The sequence below is a fragment of the Hypomesus nipponensis genome, chromosome 19, assembly GCF_054491055.1.
Source record: "Hypomesus nipponensis isolate SF chromosome 19, ASM5449105v1, whole genome shotgun sequence".
NCBI lineage: Eukaryota > Metazoa > Chordata > Actinopteri > Osmeriformes > Osmeridae > Hypomesus > Hypomesus nipponensis.
Genome location: NC_140379.1, coordinates 18057348 through 18077613, shown reverse-complemented (window position 1 = coordinate 18077613; position 20266 = coordinate 18057348). Strand labels below are relative to the sequence as shown.

At 42.2% G+C, this 20266-nt stretch overlaps 1 protein-coding gene, 1 long non-coding RNA gene and 1 pseudogene across 4 annotated transcripts; 2 read left to right on the top strand and 1 right to left on the bottom strand.

Annotated features, from left to right (window-relative positions):
• Positions 1–750: 750 nt before the first annotated feature.
• Positions 751–1969, top strand: LOC146247309 (uncharacterized). Its single transcript, XR_014732230.1, has 5 exons — positions 751–873; positions 1093–1211; positions 1294–1392; positions 1566–1667; positions 1821–1969. It is a non-coding gene; the product is annotated as an uncharacterized LOC146247309 (long non-coding RNA).
• A 1370-nt stretch (positions 1970–3339) lies between these two features.
• LOC146247308 (sulfotransferase 2B1-like) lies at positions 3340–6216 on the top strand (annotated as a pseudogene). The gene is made up of 6 exons (XR_014732309.1): positions 3340–3367; positions 3464–3671; positions 3985–4111; positions 4935–5032; positions 5380–5560; positions 5818–6216. The product of XR_014732309.1 is annotated as a sulfotransferase 2B1-like (transcript).
• A 6607-nt stretch (positions 6217–12823) lies between these two features.
• On the bottom strand, positions 12824–16451 carry hp (haptoglobin). Of its 2 annotated transcripts, XM_084682387.1 has the most exons (5): positions 16348–16451; positions 15872–15960; positions 14444–14715; positions 13941–14266; positions 12824–13758 (listed from the first exon to the last, which is right to left on the bottom strand). In XM_084682387.1, exons 1-5 carry the CDS (start codon positions 16386–16388, stop codon positions 13515–13517), a joined length of 972 nt encoding a protein of 323 aa, XP_084538513.1. In that variant the 5' UTR covers positions 16389–16451; the 3' UTR covers positions 12824–13514. The 2 variants fall into 2 exon arrangements, with proteins under 2 accessions (XP_084538513.1, XP_084538514.1); XM_084682388.1 differs by lacking the exon at positions 16348–16451 and having other exon boundaries at positions 14444–14693.
• Positions 16452–20266: the final 3815 nt, after the last annotated feature.

Below are 20266 nucleotides of genomic sequence, written 5' to 3'. Positions count from 1 at the left end.
CTACCAAAAAAATCTACGGTTTGAATAATGCCACACTAATACTAAGTCCTTAAGGGACAATCGGGGGAATGTTAGTCATTTTTCTAACCAATTAGATGAGTCTATTCCTTTCAATTTCACAGATGCTTAACAGCATTCCCACAATAATAATATATATATGTGAGAGAACCAAGGTTGTGCTCTTGCCGAAGGCAAGCACACCCAATTACTTTTTTAAAGTAACGTTCCCAACGCTGACTAGGACTATGTTCCAACACTGGATTTTTAGGTTTTACAAATGTTGATGAAAACGTAGACCAAAGATTAGAGGTGTAGAGAGATGCCTCTATTTGTGTTCATATCTGTGATCAATCCATTTCATTGTTTCTATCCATCCATTATCTGTAAAAAGGTGACTCCATTACATGTGGATATGTGATGAGATTATAAAGTAGTGTAACAGTAGTCTTACTATAACAGTCAGCCAAATGTTTAATACAACTTGTTTCCAATTTCCGAATTAATATTTTTTTTTCTTGAAATTGAAACCTCAGCTGATGACAAACCTCACATATCCTCTTCAGATTCTGTGGAAACGTTAAGCTGAACAAAGAAAACTGCTTTGAACCTATAAGGGCCGGGTTTCCCAGATTCGTTAAGAAGCTCTTAACGCTAAAATCTTCTTAAGGACGTTCTAAGAGCATTCTAGAGCGCCCTTAGAACGTTCTTAAGACGCTCTTAGTGTTAAGAGCTTCTTAACGAATCTGGGAAACCCGCCCAAGGAAGTTCCTCCTCTTAAACAGACATGAACACACTTGTTCAGGATCTTTATAAAAGCAGTCTTCTCTCCTCAGGTCAACAAGCTCAGCTCAAAGCACAGGACTGAAACCAGTGGTAAGATGGAGATTGCATGCATGTCTGTTTTTCAGTCTACTGCTTTCTTTTAGACAACTCATTTACTGTCATATTTTATGTTGCATTAGATATTCAGGCTATGACAGACTCTCTTACAACATAAGATATTCAAAGAGAGAAACCCAATGCGCTAAAACATGTCAAACATTTTTGACTGAACCCATTTGTATGATAATCATGGTTTTACTTTCCTCTCAGTCATTCTCTGACTCTCTAGATCTCAGCAGGAACAATGTCGAACATTGGTAATACCGACAACATCCACGTGGGCTGCAACTCAGGCAACGTTGGTTCCAATAATGCCTTCGCCGTTAAAGGTAGATCTGAGTGTGTCTATTCTCTTCTGTCAGGTTGTCTTGACAGTTTCATCAAATTTCTTTCTCGCATGTTCTCTTACAGGATGTGTTGGACCCAATGCTGCTGTGGGCAACACCTCTTGCGTCGATGTCGGATATAATGCAGGATGCATTGGATCAGGCAACACAGTTGATATGAAAGGCAAGATGTTCTTCTTATTGCTTATATCCTCTTAATAAATTGAATTCAATTGCCAGAACTGTATCAACAGTCCAGTTTATTACTTATGTTCAGATATCAGGATCTTAAAGGCAAAAATCTGAGTTTCTATTGTCAACTCTGAATTCCTTATCTCAATTCTCATATTTTAACAGGAAGAGTGGGAGCTGGTCAACGGGTTGGCAACACCTCCAATGTTAACGCTTGTTCTAACTCCGGATCCATTGGTTCAGGGAATCGCATCAACATGAGCTGAGGTAAGAAATGGAAGAGATTTACTGTCAGATATCAACATATGCGTGTGATATGTTAATTATTTACCTGTCAATGGATCATTGTAAAACTATAATCTGGATTTTCTCATCAATATCTTTGATCTTTTTTCCTCTCTTTGTGTTTCTCCCTTTTAGGAAATCGGCCTCCAACTCTTCTAAAAACAATGCAACATTTGTTGATTGTAGAATTCATGATTTCAAATCAACAGAAAGAGCGAGTGATGTGATGAATGTAAAGGAAATATGAGTGTAAATAAAGTAGAGTACCTGCTCTATGAAACCGTCATTGGCTGAATCATTTCTACTATCATTTCTACTGACCTTGCTCTGAGGGATATCCCTATTTATAGGGATAGTTGCGTCATAATAATAGGGGCACATACTCTTACTGCAGAGCTATTGGCTGAGTTAATGAAGAATACAGAGCTCAATATTTTCAATCAATAAACACGTGTTATATTGTAGAAAAAAATGATTTTGGTGAAAAGGTCTTAATGGTCTTAAGTGTTTAATGGTCTTAATGTTATCAGGCAATAGTCAACTATGTTCCATGAGCAAATCATTTGATTGCAATTTCCCGTTATATTCAATTGGACTCTTACAGTCATTTGATTATGATATCATTGTGTTGAACAGCAAGATTTCACAATTACATTTTCCTATTGTTCATTAAGGTAGGGTAGGGAGTGTGGGGGGGGTTGCATCTTATTATACTGCGTCTGGCAGAACTGAGAATGCGGTCGACAGGTCTCTCTATAGTCCGGGTAAAAGAGGATGTCTGTCACTGTCAAGTTATCTCGGTGTAATGTTAGTGACTGCCTCTAACTTGACAAAGGCATAGGACAGAGAACAGGGTAGCAACTCGATCACTTTTTCCACTTTTATTTAGTAGGTGAGTGGTAGTAGTAGTAGGCTAGTAGGTTGAAAACCTTTGGGTTACAAAGAAAAGAGGGGAGAGCATACACAATTAGCTCCCCGCTAAAAGTAAAGACTTTGGAAACATACAAATGAATGACCTGCAGCAAACATACTCATTAGTAGCGAACCGTGACTCTTAAACCTTGGCCCTCTGACCTAAATTACTCGTCGGGAAAAAAACACCATACAGCGCGCACAGCATTAAGGCCTACATGAAATTGTGTTGGTCATTTAGCACTATTTGAGCCAGCCCTTGCGTCACTATTCACGGTAATTGTGCATAAGGTAATTGTGCATAATGACGTTGCGTTGGTACATATAGTTAGCCTACAGATTGACCGGTCATTCTGCACCACACTATAACATATAGGCTCTCAAAAGCTTTGGTTTTCTGCACAAAATTAACTTCTGGTGTAGGTCTTCCTTTGCCGATTAATCCCAACTTCTCATTAATAGTTAACCTAGATTACCGGGCATAACAAATGTGAAACAATGTCCTCCTCACCAGCAGGGATGTTACTCGCAGCTTCACTTGTGAAGTGAATGAACAGGCTAGCTAGTCTATTAGGCTTGTGATCATGTTTCTCCGTTCCCACAGCGGGCGGAACTTGTCATAAAGTTAGCGTTAACAAGGCCCCCCCATTTAGAGGGAAGATATGATTGGTCAATTTTACTAGGGGAGGGGATTTTACTACTGAGGGGATCCCCAGAAGTCCCAGACTGTGCGGAGCAAGACATGGTTGAGACCTCAAGCCTGGTGTTGTGTTGTCATTTATTGTCAGGGGTCTGGTTTTCTCTCCCAATCTGCAGATTGATAATAAAACCCTGAACTTAACTGAACTTAGTCATTCCATTTACAGGCACCACGTGGATGCAGGAAGTGGTGACTCTAGTAAGTAGGCGAGGGGATCCCCAGAAGTCCCAGACTGTGCCTAACTGGGAGCGGGCGCCCTGCTGGAGCAGTACTACAGCAGCCAGGTGGTAGGGGCCTCCCAGGGCGCGTGTCTTCTCACCACACACCTGCCATACAGCTTTCTGGGAAACGCGTTGCAGGGCTTCAAAGCCAAGGTCAGTCTCCTGTGAGCTATGCATCTTTATGTTTCTGTCTCTGCTCTGGTGATTCTATGGAGAGCAAAAGTGCATTCGTAACATTCGCTGTTACATAAACTGAAACATAAGTTTCTCTCTTAGAGTTTCTTTCAAATTATGATATTTCAGTTCACAACATGATTGATGTGAAGAATTGGGATGAAACTATGCGAAAGGGAGTTTTTGAGAAACAAAAGAGACAGAACCCATTGGTAGTCTGTCAGTTAGTATCTCATGACTGCATTGAGTAATGGTGCAAACTGTCGCTGTCATTTCTTCATTTCACTCTCAGGTGATCTATGTGAGCAGGAACCCCAAACATGTGGCAGTCTCTTTCTACCACTTCCACAAGATGGCTAACTTCATCCCTGAGCCTGGTTCCTTTAAAGACTTTCTGGACAGGTTTCTGGAAGTTACAGGTAAGATGAAATGACTGTCTGCAAATTGTGATGGAAATCTGAGAATCAAGAAACTGAATAAGTCTCTTACTGTACCCTAATGCTGTGGAAGTACCAAGTCAATGAAGTCAGTTTCCAAATACAAGTTCAAGACAAAATAGTATTTATTACATATATATAAGGTGCAGGTGTCTGATACACTCAAGGTGAGCCTCTCAGAGGACTGGACAAAGAAAACAGGAAGGAAGGGCAGTTAAATAGTATCACAATATGTTTTTTTTTCAACTCTCACTAGAAACGTCAGGTGGGTGACAATCAACATAGCCTACGCAAGCACAGAGAGAAGCTGTGCAGGTGTTAGATATTATTTGTTTAGTCTTTAGATAGTGCTCCTCGAAATGCCATTGACGTTCCATGTTCTCATGAGCCAATATAGCAGGGTGTAGATCAAACATAATGTAGACGTAATATAGAAATCATTGTATGTAATCTTTATTATTGTTAATTGATCAATGTTTAATGACAGACCACCACAAAACCCCAAAGCTGTATTTATTGAATAAAGGCTTCTTCAGAAACACACAGAGTACACAGTCTGCCAGACTCTGATAAAGAGCCCTCCCAAGGACAGGCCTGTTATACATGTAGAAAGCACTGCAGCCTCCAGCACACAACAGGCTCTTCTTCATATTATCAGAACACAAGGTTACAGCTTTCTCAGCAACGAGCTAGACAGTCTTATTGATATAACAATTTCGATCACAAATTACATACAGATCTAATAGATCAAATGTAATCTAAACTATGCCCAACAATGGCTGATCTCACGCAAACGTTTTTACAGTTTACTACGGATCTTAGTTTGATCATGTGAAAGGCTGGACCAGTCAAGTCGACCTTGTGGACAATTTCCTTTATATCTCCTATGAAGAGATGTGGCTGGTAGGACAACTCATCCAGATCAAACTGCTTTTACTGTTGCCATTAACCACACAACAGCTATAGACAGCATTACATCAATTTACAACTTCAAAATGCATAAAGTAGTATTGTATTTTGTTCCATTTCCATAGAGTATCAATGGAGCACAATGCAAAATACAGTAGAGATATGTTGACATCATATACATTGATACTAAATTGATCAGACGTCCCTGTTGATGTGCACTGTGTTCATTATGTTATAGCATAGCATATAGGGCCCCTATTGTCACTATTTATACCATAACTCAATTTTCAAGTAATATTTTTGTGAATTTAAAGAAACTGCGTCTTTATTTATTCCCCGAGGACCTGCGAGGGTCGATAGAGAAGGTGAGCGCTTTCCTGCAGCAGCCCCTAGTGGACGAGGAGTTCAAACGCTGCCTCTGTCACTGCAGCTTCAGCAGCATGAAGGAGAACCGTATGGTGAACTATTCCCTGGTCCCTCAGGACATCATGGACCACAGCAAGGGAAACTTCATGAGGAAAGGTGAAGTTGTATTGTAAAGGGTCCCATTACCTGAATATTGTGTTGTGTTGTGTTGAATTGTATTGGTAATTGTATTGGTAATTGTATTGGGCTTTGTTGTGTTGGAGTTTGTTATCCCTCCCCTCTGCTACCCCCAACTCTACCATACCCTACTCTACACTTCCCTCCCCTAACCCTACACTACTATACCATACCCTAGCCTTCTTTTCCCTACCCTACCTCATTCTGCTGTGTATGCCATGTGATTTTGTGATCAGGTCAAATTGGAGACTGGAGAAACACCTTCTCAGAAGAGCAGAACTGTCACTTTGACACGGTTTTCAGCACCAAGATTGTCATTTGAACTTTGTGTGGGAGGGGCCTGTGAAGTAAGGTGTTTCCTTACGAGAGGAGACGTTCTGAGGATGAAAAGCCCCTGGAGACAGCAATGCCAGCTGTCCTCCACTCAGCCTACTACCTGGTCTCATCCAGATCACATGGATATTACGAGGGGAGCCTGATGTAATACTGCTGAAGGGTTACTGCCTTCATCTCTTCTTTACTACAGCTGCTGCATTTCTCAGATAAACTTTCACTGATTCCCTTAGTTTCCCTTAGTTTAAAAAAAAATTAATTTGGTTTTTAAAAGGATGATTTGTTATTTGTAATATCCAGACCCAAAGCAACTACTTTCTTACTTCTGAAAATCACAACCTTTCAAACCATTAAGTACACTTTTTTATGAATGTAAACATAATGAGTGTCTTGAAAGTATATTTGCACACGCCTCACATCACTTGCTGTGTATGTCTCTCTAGTGGCGGATCTGTTTAATGTCTGTATTCCTACATCCAGATATGTGGGATTAATTTTGTTTTCCCTCTCCTCCATCACTCCTCCATCTTTCCTCCAGAATGTACCTTCAGTCATAAATAAATCATGGCTGACCCATAAGATCCCTCCCCTTCCCTTTTTTCATTCAACACCCCCCCCCCCTCCTCATAACAGCACACCTTCAGTCACCCTTAACTATGCTCATGTATACATGAATTAAGCACCAGCACCACATTATCAGCTTGCTGACGCACAGACCTTCCTGTGAGTGACAGCATAGAGAGTGCAGAGCGCTGATAAATGAGTAAAAAAAAAAAAGAAGGCATATCCATTAAAACGGCCCCATGTTATGTCACCCGAGATGGCATGGTCGTCCCACTCTCCTAATGAACCCATCTATTCTCTCCAAGGGTTATGTAGAAAGTAATGCTACTGAGTGGAAAAGTGAACCTGAGGATAATGTTAGTTAACCATATACTAATATGGTTCTGCAGTGTGTTTTAAATCAACCAACTTATTTTATTCAACGAGACAACCTGTTTTTAGATGAGCTTTTTGAAGACATAATTCTGTGCATGAGAAACAAACTCGAGCTAGCCTGCACTTCTTAAGCACAATCATTTATCATGCAAGTGCACCACCGTTATCTCCATTTGAAGAGATGAAAAGGCATTGGGTTGTCAAAGCTATGCAAAAATGCTTTAACCTTTCTCTCCTGTCATTTCCCCCATGAAAAATCTAAAAGGTCAGGGTACTCAAGTCAGGTGAACCCCAGACACCACCTTCTGATATACACCTATAATGCATATTGCTGTGTGTCTGTGTGTTTCTGCATGTGTTTGTCTCAGCAGCAGTTACAAAGAAAATGGTGCTTTAACAAAAAAGTAGCAGAGAAGAAATCTTTCTCTGATAACAAGTAGTTCCTGTTTACCATTGTAAACGGCTTGCATGCAGCACCTGTGCTTCCAGGGGTGAAGCCACAGGGGATCTGTTCACAGGTAACAGGCAAATGAGAAGGCAGACATGCAGGCTGGCAGGAGGAGAAAGAGAAGAATCTAGTGAAAAGATTTGTGTTTGTCTTATGATACAGCTCTATTCATTTAGAGTGAATCAATTCAGTTCAGCCTAGGCAACCTTTATGATCAGACTGTTCTGAACCCTCTTTCAAGAGCTTGTTTCATTAATTGAACATCTGAAGCCTGTAACTCTGGTTAACGGCCTGTGCTACTTCTCTCATAGAGGACAACATTATTTGGGATGTCCACAGCAGACAGAGCCTAATGACAGAGACAGACAGTAAAGATTTCTGCTCATCACGATTAATAATTGTATTAATTGTTATCCAATGAAATTAGGGATTCATCAGCAGGTGGTTTAGCACTTTTTCAAGGCACTGTATTCATGTCTCATTCTCATTGGGGGCTGAGCACCCCTAAAGGTCTGATCCTAGAATCACCTCTGCTCGAAGGTATATTGTAGATAGCCCATCTCATAAAATGTACTTGCATTTGCTTTTGTTTAGTCTCACGTGCACAGCAGCAAAAAGACACACCAGCCCAAATAGACTGGCAGCAGAGACAAATGATAACTATGAGCTCAAGACAAGGGGACAGAGCTGCGGCTCCCACAGCGGCTCCCACAGAGAACTTTGTGTGTGTGTGTAAGGGTCAGGGAAACTGAGTGACATGGGGCTTGGGGTTGTTTAGCCAACACATCCCCCTTTCATCCACCCTGCCCTCACTGTATCATGGGTAATGACCCAGGGTGTATTTCCATGCTTCAGCACACAGTGTTTAAGAGCAGGGGGCGAGAGATATGGAGTGAGAGACTGAGTGGAAGAGGAAGTAAGAGAAAGCAACAAGCCAGATAGATGTTACTAGAGCTAGTAAGAAAATTGAGTTGTGTTACTGAAGCGAGAGAGAAAGAAATGTCCAATGGCCCTCACTTAAATCATCAAAGTAGTGTGATGTAAAAGTTCTTGGGGGGGGGGGGAGGGGGTAGACACAGAGAGAGGGAGACATGGAGAATAAGAGAGGGACCATGAGGAAACACGGAAGACACTGGGTAAGTGGAGAAGCAGAGTGTGTGGAAAGGAGGAGAGCCAAATCTGAGAAGGTGGGATTGAGGGAGGGATCAAGAAGTATATGTTTAGTCAGCGAGAGAGAGGCTGACACTGATCTATAAAGTCATCTGAGCCCAATTGAACCAGACACCGAGCTGAGGAGGGGAGAAGAGAGGAGGCGTGCGGAGAGGAGAGAAAAGGAAATGAAAGGGGAGCAGAGGAAGAGAAAGTTGAAGAGAGGAGGAGAGAAGGAGACTGGGAAAAATAGGAGGAGATGAGGGTCTATTAGTCAGGTGGCCTTAACGGGTAGGTGTGACAGCCATGGCATTTGCATGGCATTTAATCCCTGTCCACTCCTCTTTATACAATGACAGTCCCTGGTGGTGTCAGGGCCTGTTAAAGCACTTCAAGAAGATGCCTAGTGCAGAGAATAGACTGCATTACTACCCACTGGCACACACATAAACATTCACACACACACAGAAAGTGTGCATCATTTAACAGATAAACTGTTTTTATATATATAATATTCTAATTACGTGCAGGTCTTTGGCATTCAGTAACTGAGATGGATGGCAGGTCACAAGGGTGTGTGAGTGACAGAATGTGTGTGTTTGTGTGGCAGCGAAATCCATTTCCCATCATTAAAGATACATTTCACTGCTAAAGAAATACACACACTCACACATACACAGACCTGCACAGATAGATACACACACACACACACACACACACACACACAGACACACACATACAGATTCTGGATGGTGCAAAACAGCTGTGTGAGAGTTTAATTTAGGGGACTGTTCAGCTTTAAGGTTCTGATGGAGTAGTGTGGGCACTGTCTCAGAAAAAGAAGGGAGTACATAGAGAGAGAGAGAGAGAGAGAGAGAGAGAGAGAGGGAGAGGGAGGGAGAGAGAGGTGTGTGTGAGAGAGACAGAGAGAGAGAAAGATAAATGGACAGAGAGAGGGGGGAGAGAGAGAGCGAGAGAGAGCTGTCAGCCAGTACAGCTCAGCCTAGGTTGTTAGAGTCTACCTTGTCTGCTAAACTGCTAGTAATTATGCTGTGATTTCAAAGCCAGAGGCCATGGCACTTTACAGCCCTGATGAATGTTTAGACTGGCAGACTTGGGTTACTGCTCATGTGCTGAGGCAGTCACTTGAAATGCATTCACAGATTTCTGAAGGTATTCTGATCTGAATCGCTTGAAAATCACTACGGCATTTTCTGTAAGCAGACCACACACAAATAAACACTTATTCTGAATTTTGGTCATGCATAGTTGGCGTGAAAGCTGAGATATCTGCTGGAAATGAATTTCCTTCTAAATTTTAGTTGTGTGTGTGTGTGTGTGTCCATTAGTTTTTTTTTTTATATCCCAGACATGCCAGATACCTCCATCCATCCATTCTCTCTCTCTCTTTCAAACCTTCGAAGAGAAATCTAAAATGTTTCACGTTACTGTCTAGGCAGTACAAACTAGAGTTAATATTTAATAGTGTTTGTCTGAACGGGATTAAAATGGATGGTCTAAAGTATTAAGCATCAAGGAAGTGGTTGCAGGTGTAGAGTGAGAGACTACGTCAGAGCAAAAAGCTTGTCATTCACAGTCGATGTCTGTATACTGACTACCTCTGAAGGTCATGGTGTTTGTTAAGCCCACAGGGATTTGATAAGGTCCCTGTAAATAAAGACAGATATGGTGGATGATGAAAATAAATACACAACAATAGGCCAGTCTGAACTGGAAATTCTACACTGAGATAAGAAACAGCACAAAGGCTAATAGCCTGATTATTTTTGGGCTCATTTGCACGTTCCTCACCTCTATTATTTACCAATGAGAACAAGGTTCCTGTGTTATCAGGTAGATCATGTTCACTGGTGGTGAGAGACATACCATATTGGCATCCATGGTACACACTTTTCCATACATTACTGTAAAGCTGTTCTACTCATCCTACGGTTGCATTACGTTCCCACTCCTGCGAGGCTGAATTTAACTGGAAAATCGATTTATATCTTGCTCCATATGGCGTGAATATATTTGTACTGGCATGATAACAAGCAAAGAACTTCACTGTGGATGCCTATAATTTTGGAGCACTTTGACAAGGCCTCTACTTCACTTACCTCCTATAAGGGACAGATTCAGTGGTTCTCAGGGCATGATTGCAAAAGGTTGAGTCAGAAAAAATATGAAGACTCTTGTAAAGTAAGAGCATGAGGAAGCTATGATGATGCACACCATCTGAAACATCACTCAGAAACGTGCTCCAGTCCATCCCATGCATGCAGACTGCTGCCCACTGACAGACCCAACAGCTCTCCCAGGATCTCTCCCAACCCTGCTGCCACTTCTGCTCTGACATCTCTGCTGGAACAGCCCGAGGAGCAGGGCGTTTAATCTTAACATGGATTTTATATTAGAGGGAGTATAAATAATCAAATCAAAATCATTTTCTGTCATTTTAAATATTAGGAACGGAGCAAAGTAAAGCCAAATTGCCTTCACAACATTACTTACAGGAAAACTGACACACTGTTCAAGACCGACATCACAGACCTGTGTGTCCATGTATGTCATGGGTGAAATGACTCACAAAAAGAAACACCGCTTTGTATTTGTGCAAGCTTTACTTTTTTAAAGCTTTTGCATTATATGTGTGCTGTGTGAGTTATCATGGTCGGTGACACAGGTGGTGGTGGTTCTATCTATTGTTGCTGTTTGAAAGGGATGAGAGAGAGAGAGAGAGAGAGAGAGAGAGAGAGAGAGAGAGAGAGAGAGAGAGAGAGAGAGAGAGACAGAAAGAAGCAATTTGTTTCCCAGAGATTAGAGCCTTGGAGAAAACACACAAATACACACACATACATGCACAAACACGCACCACACACAAACACACGCACACGCAGGGAGAGAGAGAAAGAGTCAAAGATCACACCATAAGAAAACATGAGGATCATGATGAGAGAAACTGGACAGGAAATTAAGCAAGGTTTTCAATCAGGCCTCTTGCATCAGTCCACATCACACACAGCCAACCACAACATCAACTCAGCCTTACGTTTAATGACACATGAGAATCAGGATCTGTGCCGGGGATAGAGCCGGTTTCAGGGTTAGACCTCTGTTTAGCTCTGAACTCTAGCGGCAATAAACCACTGAGACATGTGACATGTTGTGTATTTATCAGGCTTTATGTTTTGCTGAACTTAAAACAAAAACGAATTCAGTGTCTAAATGACGGACTGGATGAAGTGAAAAAGCCTGGTGCTGCAGCTCCCCACCGCCCCCGCCTCCTTACATAACCGCCCCAGTGCTGCAGGAGGGGGGTGGGGTGAGGGGGATTGGGCTGGCCTGGGTGCTGCTCTCTGAGAGAGGCTTCCAGTGAGTAACCACCCCTGACAGGGGTATTAATATTTCAGACACACCAGAGGTGCACCAGACCCCCCCTGCCATCAGCCACTAAAAAAAGAAATTTCCAGCCAACACAATATTCGTGTTTTAGTTGGAAACTACTAAGAATAGTGTTGAGTCACCGTAATGGTGTAATAGGAACGTCTGTCCCAGGAATACGGATGTCTGAATGTACATATCATAAAAAAATGGTATGGCCATTTAGCCATGGTATAAGTCAACAATGATTTATGAGTGTTAGTAACAATGTAGGCTACATTGTTACATCAGCAGGTAAACGTTGTCAGACTTCACACACACACACAAACAAACACCGACATGCACACACACACTCACACTCACACTCACACACACACAGACAAGCACCACCCATCAATAAACAAAAGCAGGATGTTGTGCTTTGAAACAAGAACATGTGGCCACAGAAGACAGCTGAGAGCTTCTACTTCCTGGAACTTCGTTACCTGATATTACTCCTCTAGCTAATCCCAGGCTTCCTTCCCACACCTCTTTTGCTGCTATACAATCCACTCTCTCACCCATGTTATGTGCTGACATGTACGAGTACAAGTCTACGAACATGTGTGTGTGGAGACTAAAGAGGCAGGCCTGTGAAGATTTTTTCCCTTATTGAATGGGTCTCTGTGGATACTTACCTTCAGAACTCTCACGAGCAGGAGAAACAGCTGCTTCCTCTGAAATGGATGAGACAAAGCTTTTCAATTCCTTTTTTAGTTTTCCTCTTTTATTTGCCCGTTTCTACTTCACAACATTTATGTTTATGCCTCCCTCTTTCCAGTAGCACTCTCTCTATCTTTCTCTCATTCAATATTAAGACCAACTTAGAAACCCTTCCTCCGTGTGTGCTGTTCCACTTGCTGTGGTGATATGTTGTATCATGGCAGGTGTGACAAAGTTGGTCACCACTTCATGTACTCTAAGAAGTTAAAAAACCCAGCTACTGTCGGTTCAAGTTTACATAATTTATTTTCAAATTGAATGGAATAGCAATGTTTTAAGGATCAACCATGCCTGAAATAGCTGATGTCTATACAAAACATTCTGCATGTCCTTATTTCGCCCAGTAAGTAACTACTCATTATCAACAAAAAACAGGCTTTGGCAAGTAATGGGTGTGGCCTACACACCTGCATACACTTAACAATTTGTCAATTAAGATAAGGAACTGAAGGGATTCTGGCAGTTTGTGCACTGAGATGGATACATTATATTGCGTAGTTATACATACTCAGATTACGCATGAATGAACCCTGCTCTTCAACAGAGAAACACTTTCAGCCGACTGCCAATTTTATGCTGACTTGAGCATTAAGAGCTTTCAAAGAGAAGTTCTATTAGGTGTGCTGTCCAGGAAGAAAATAGGTATCTTTATACTTTTGAATTACAAAATGTTTACTGGCATGATCTTATATTATAGCTTATCTGGTACACCAAGGATAATATTTGACACTATCCCAAAAAGCATTTTTATAGTTTCTGTAAACAGATTTGTATACAAACTGTGAATGGCAACAATCAGAGACACTAAACCACCCTAAATCATTTAAATTAAGCGCTGGAATAACCCAACAAATAAGACAAGTGTGTTGCGAGTGTTCAGCTAGCAGTTTAACCAGCCACTGCTCTGTCTCGTGAGAGTCAGGACTGTTGCCAGGAGTGCATCTCGGATACGACTGCAGCGCGGCGACTGGCTGACTCCTCGGTGTCTCCCCTCAGAACGCTGTGGATCCAGGGAAGGTAGGCGGACAGCTTCATGTAGATGGAATACTTCTCAGTGGAGCAGGCCTTGTCAAAGGACAGTATCCCAGCTGCATACACGTCTCTGTGGGTCCTGACCACCAGTGCTCCCCCTGCATCCCCGTAACACAAATTCTCCTGGTACCTGTGCAGAATGCAACCAGAGAACAGTGTACTTTACGGGTGCACTGGTAGCTCACCGGTTAAGTATGCATTCCACATTCGCTGAGGTCTCACAGCAGTAGCACAGGTTTGAATCCGGCCTAGTCACAATATACTCTACTGTCGTACCTCATTAAATGGTGTGAAAATGTGACTTTGATTTACCTGCTTGGCCCTGTGCAGAACATTGTTTCATCCACAGTCGGTCTGCTGTACAAAAACCTTCCACTGTTCTCATTTGTATTACAGGAGATGTCATCGGCTAATGGTAGTACTAGATGTTTCAGTGACTGAGCGGGGCTGAAGAGAGCCCCCCAGCCCCAGCCAGCAATGACCCCTACTCCTCCCTGGCTGTCTGCCAAGTGCTGACCCAACTCTGGCAGGGGAATGGGGTACACATTTGGCCCCAGTACCACAGGTGTCTTCAGTTGGATCAGAGCCAGGTTGTTGTCCCAGTCAGACTGGTTCTGGAAGCCTGGGTGTAGGAACACCTAGGAGGGGGATATTGATTTTGTCTGATCTGGTCCAGGGTTTCATTGTGAAGGCAACTTGTATAATCAGCTTATTCTTGCATTTGTACGTCTTTCTTGTATCATATAACTAGATATTGTAATTCTCTGGAGAAACATGCATATATTTTTTTGATCTCATAATAGGATACTACTCACCTTCTCCACAGCAACCTCTTTCGAGGCGTCAGCCTGGGGCCGCCCTGTGATGCCCAGGTACACCTTAGGGATTGCTGCCTCTGTGCCCTGCGTGTCCATACGATTTTTCTTAACAAACAGGTTCCTGCCTGCTGTCAGAACCCAATTTGGGGCAATGAGAGCTCCACCTGCATAGCTTCCATTCAGCTCCTCCAGGGACACCATGGCTTGCCAGGGCACCAGAGGAGCCACTGTTCCCCCAACCATGCGCCTGGAACGTAAGGATGTCAACCCTAAGTAATAAAAGACAACTATTAAAATGTAATAATTTCAGATGTGTCCTTGGGCAAGGCACTTCACCCTATACTTTTCTCGAGGGAGTGTCCCTGTACTTACTGTAAGTTGGATAAGATAAGAGCGACTTACAGTCAGTGTAAATGTAATCCCATACTCTTATACCATATACCCATTGCTGTTTTTGGCTTGCTGGTTACCTTTAGTCATTGGCTATAAAAATTGCTGTGATAATAATATTGAGACAATTGTTGTAGAGTTAACTTTACACTTGATTATCAACCAACTAACGACTGGATCTCGACATACTGTTTAGATTCAAGAAAGGTTTCATGTTGACTGTTTGACACTTGATATTTATCTCCAGATAACAGGACTTTGGACTTGTTTCTTGACCTTTTCTGGAGTCAAACTACATTTATATCTTGAAGTTTGGTGTGACTTTTTAAAAATCCCAATACAGTGTGCATGATATTGTACAGCTATAATTTTGCCAGAGCTTCTGTGTTGAAACGATCATTTTGGTCAATTGCAGCATTCTTCTGGTTCAATGAAATGTTGAGTGGTTGCCATGGTGCTGGATGGCAGCTAGACAATTGTGCTTCTCAAAGTCTATAATATACATATTTTGACAAATGTGTATGGACCACATTGTTTTTTGTAGATCAACTATGAAGTGACTTTTAGGCTGATATCTCCAAAGGCCAATCCTCCGGAAGATACGTTTTGACTAGAACTACAATTTAATTTGCTCTCTGTTGACTTAAGTGAAGGTCAGATGGAGTTGCACTTCATTCAGGATAATGCATTGTATATTGTTATTAATCTTTTAACAACTGTGAGCTTGGAGCAGGATGGTTCCTCATTGTATGGTTTATGCTCCTGTACCACGCCCTGCTAGCTCTCTGATGGAGACAGAACAGCCTCCAATTCCCCAGTCTTGATTGCATATAAACAGATAAATAAGGATTTGTAGTATTCAGAGAAATGGTCATTTAAAGGTTTTCATCTCTCTTTGCCAACATTTCATACCTCTATTCATCAAGGAGAAGCATGACGAAACATGATTTAGTTGTGTGTTAGATATCAAGAGCTTGAATGCAAAAAGTGAGCTCTGGCGTTTGAGGTGTGTGTGTGTGTGTGTTAGATTGTTACCTGAAGCGTGATGTTTGATCCTGTACTCAGCCAGAGCCTCATCTGCTAGACAGACACAGGACGCCAGCAGAAGCACGGCCAACGACAACCTAGGGACAGCACACGTACACACACACACACACATCTAACAGACCCACACCAACAGCCCCCAACCTCAACACACACTGACAGACGGCCAGCCCTTGCATGACCAAGGCTGTTCCTTTATATAGAGAGAAGTGTCCTGATGCATGTACAATATTCATCCACTCTACATTATTTAACATCAAAGTATTATAGCCAACATGACCAAGGTTTTTCTCTGTCTTCCTTATCTAGACAGATATACTGTACATGTACATTTTGATATACAGTTAATGTATCAAGAGTGTGTGTATATATAAATACACATATATATGCGAGTGAACCATCCTCAATGGGAGTCAACGTTACAAGAAAATTTACTTAAATTATGCTTTTGAATTGTAAAAACATACCACATGTTGTTTATAGAATCCATTTTTGTCAGTGTGGTCATCTGAGACAATGTATTCTGATGATGTTTGCAGGGTGAAGTCCTGAGATCTTGGCTTTATATGTAGTGAAATCTGCCTCCAACCCCCACTACCTTGACGTCCTGGGAGTTTTTACTGGAAAGAAAGCCTCTGTTGCCCAATCCCCTCTTGTGAAAGCTCTAAACATTTTGTCCATTCACCTTGCCCTGTCAACAGGTCCATAGCTACACCAAGACCATGTTGTCACACATGAATAATTTGAATTATGGATTTTGGAGCGACGCAGAACAACATATCTATAATTTGTGTTTCAGCCTGGTCAGGCTCTTTTCCAGGGATGTGCAGCAGTCTTCTACAGTCTTGACGTATTGTTTTACCAAGGAGTAGGATGTTATGTGCATGTGACAGGAAATGTTCCTTTTTAATGAAGTGTTTTGTAATGGTAAGCCCCTTGAGAGCAAGGAGCATAACAATGACACAGGGACACATGTAGGCAACCACATTCAAGGTTGTGCTACATCATTTGTGCCACGACATTTCACAAACATTTTACCTTAGTGCAATGATGTGAATTTCACGTGGACATCCATGTGATACACTTCCATGAGTGTGTTCTTGTACAAAAGCAGAATTATCTTTATTTGGTCTATTTGTCATCTGTCCTTTTATTACAATGTTTGCATTCATCTGGTGAGGTTCACCCAGAATTTGTACATTTTACCTTTCAACTGACCTTTGTTAAACTAATGTTTAACTAAGGTCTGTTGGCTGCAAAGCTGTCAGGTCAACAGCAGTGCTATCCTGTGAATTTCTGTAAAAACAAAGCAGGGAAAGTCCAGTTTTACAGCCCCTGTAGTGTTGGATAGAACTGCAAAATCAGGCCTGTCCAGGATTATCTTGCTACTTTCTGTTCTAGGTGGTTCTATTTGTGCTGTGTACCAACATATTGCTAACATGTTGTATATAAATCAAATCTGCCCCAATAAGGTTTTATTTTAACCTTTTTAAATTTTGAGTATGCGGTATTCAACTTGTCATTTTATCAGTTATGTATCTTTTAAAATTATACAATTAATCAATTTGATAGAGAAATCTGTTTTTGACTGTGACCCGAATTCCTTGTTGTTTTATGAATGAATTAGCTTGCTGAACTGAAGCTCAGACTGAATCAGCTGTAGCAGTAGGTGGAATAAAACAAGCCCAGGTTGGGTTAGTTATCCCTTCTGGCTGTAGTCCACAGTCATCACCACAGAATGAGATGATATGAAGGAGAACTGGGCCATCTACATGGCTGAGTTGATTCATTCACCTGGAAAAGAGGTGTTATATAAACTGTTATTTTTTTGTTATTCTAACTGCTCTGTGTGTTTGTGTGTCAAATGGACTCATTCATGTCTGTGAGGGGGGGTAATGATGTCTAGATCAAGGGGCTATGGCTGCAGGAGAATCTTGTGGTCCTGGTGTCTTAAAGCAGATAGGTGTGTACTTTCTGTTCCAGTGTTATGTAAGAGATGACAATGTCACTAAGATTCTGTGTCACACGCATGGGTGCAGACATGTGCGTACATACATGAACACAAACTACACACACGTCCTTACTATACACATCACAGTGACCATGTTGAAGCAGATTATAAGTGGAGTGGTACACGGAAGTACATGGGTTCTTACGGAAACTTAGAACCCTCACAATTCCTGCAAACATACCAGGCAAGTCCATGTCTTCACCCTAAACAAAATTGAAAGAGAAAGCAAGGGAGAAGTGAACTGTTAATTTTGCGAGGCCATGACCTGTCAACTGTTCTGTCAGTGATGTTATGAAACCTCGCCCTGTCATCCTTTCATCCTGACTTCTACGCTTCTATCTTTTCCTTTTGTTTTCGACTTCTCTTTCACCCCTCTTTCACATGCCCTCATTTGATCTCCACCTGTAGATTATTGCTCTTCATAACCTATGCCTCCAGAGTTGTTTTGCTTCATTAAACTTTACTAGAAATCTTGTCCGAAATCGACTGCAGTCCTTGTCAAGAAATCTTGAATGGATTTTTTTAGATATGTTTAAAATCAGTTGTGGTTTGATTGCAAGTGTTACAGTACCTAATCTAAAAGCAACATAGTTCCATTGGGACCAAAGCTTGTCAAGGATGTAATTTATTGATCAGGAGACATTATTTATGATGTTTATGCACTTGCCAGAAAGTGAAATTCTGGTCGCTGTGTCCTCACATTTCCCCCAGACCAGAGAACGAAGCCAGAGGCAAAAAGTAAAGCTACAAGTTGAGAAGCTTTACTTCTCTGAAATGAACACAGACTATGTGGATTTATTCGCAAGCACGTCCAACGTCAATGAGTCTGATGCAACCCACCGGAATCAAGGTTATCCATGACGGCACTGAGAAAACATCCCTCCACAATACGGGATTTGCAACAAAGCATTGGCTGTCTTTCTGAGGTTTCCATTCATGAAAAATTACTGTAAGGGTGACCTGTCAAATGTCTTCTCAGAGACTAGGAGAATGTTTTAGGGCTCAGTGGATTCACAGTAGGCTACTATTCAAATAACATCTTAATGAAATTATAATTACTAGTGCATAGTGCCCGTGATGAAATTGGTGGCACACACACAGATTCCTGGAATTATAGATAGGGCACAGTGCCCGCGATGATGATTATGTAGCCTTCATTTGTCTGCTGTTTCCTATGTTATAAACACCGCTATACGCCCCAGCCCAAACCCCGACTCCGGCCTCGTTCCTGCCCTGTGCTCCAGCCCCGTTTCTGCCCTGAGCCCCTGCCTCGGTCCTGCCCTGTGCCCCTGCCTCGCCCCGAGGTTGTGCCGCCCAGTGCCAGGTCAACTGAGGACTGACTCCCCTGCCCGAGGACTTCTGGACGCCGCCTCCTCCTGCTCCCCTGTTTTTGGTTTTGCCCTGCTCTAGTGTTAGCCTGTCTCATTGTCTTCACTTGTGTCTCGTTCAGTTCTCGTTAGTTTCATTGTGTCCACCTGTGTCTTGTTTGTTTCTGTGTATTTAGGTTCCTGTTTTGTGTCCAGTCTTGGTCTTGTCATTACCCTTACATGTCCCTGTGAGTACCCTGTCTGTTTCCCGGTTTCGAGTAATAAACCCTTTGTTCGACACAATGCCTCGCAACTCTCCTGCGTTTGGGTCCGACCACTCACCGTGACATGCAATCAATAGAGAGATGTTAGACATGATATGGAAATGGTGAAGCAGGGGTGGTGAAGCAGGGGTGGAGGCTATTGCTGAAGAAGAGGGCAGCATATAGAGGGGTGAGACTGAACTGGGTCCAGGAGGCAGGAAGAAGTGATATATGTCAGGAGGCATCCTCTCAGACAGCAGAATCCAGGAAGCTGGGGCAGAGCGGGGCTGGAGGTGGCAAAAAAATACAGTCCACTCCATCTCTCTTTGTTTTTTTCTCTATATTTCTGTGCCCTCATAAGGAAGTGAATTTGCCTTGTCAGGGGTAAGAGAGAGAGGGGAACAGTACAAATGAGATGAGCAGGGAAAGAGACTGGTTGGCAACGAAAATGGAATGTTGAGAAGGGGATTGTTTGTTTGTGTGTCTGAGACAGAGGTGGATATATGTGAGGATGGAGGGTTGAGTGGAGAGGAGAAAAAGGTTGGGGGAGATAGACTTGAGCTTGCAGCTGTGGAGTGCATGAAAGAGAGCTCGAGAGAGAGAGAGAGAGAGAGAGCACACTGCATATGTATAGTGAGAGACAGAAAGCAAGAGTGAGAGTATGAGAAAAAGAGAGAAATAGAAAAGGAAGGGGGAGTTTTTGATGGAAAGAGGGTGTCGAGTGCTGCTTAGAGATCGAGAGAGAGAGAGAGAGAGAGAGAGAGAGAGAGAGAGAGAGAGAGAGAAAGAGAGAGAGAGAGAGAGA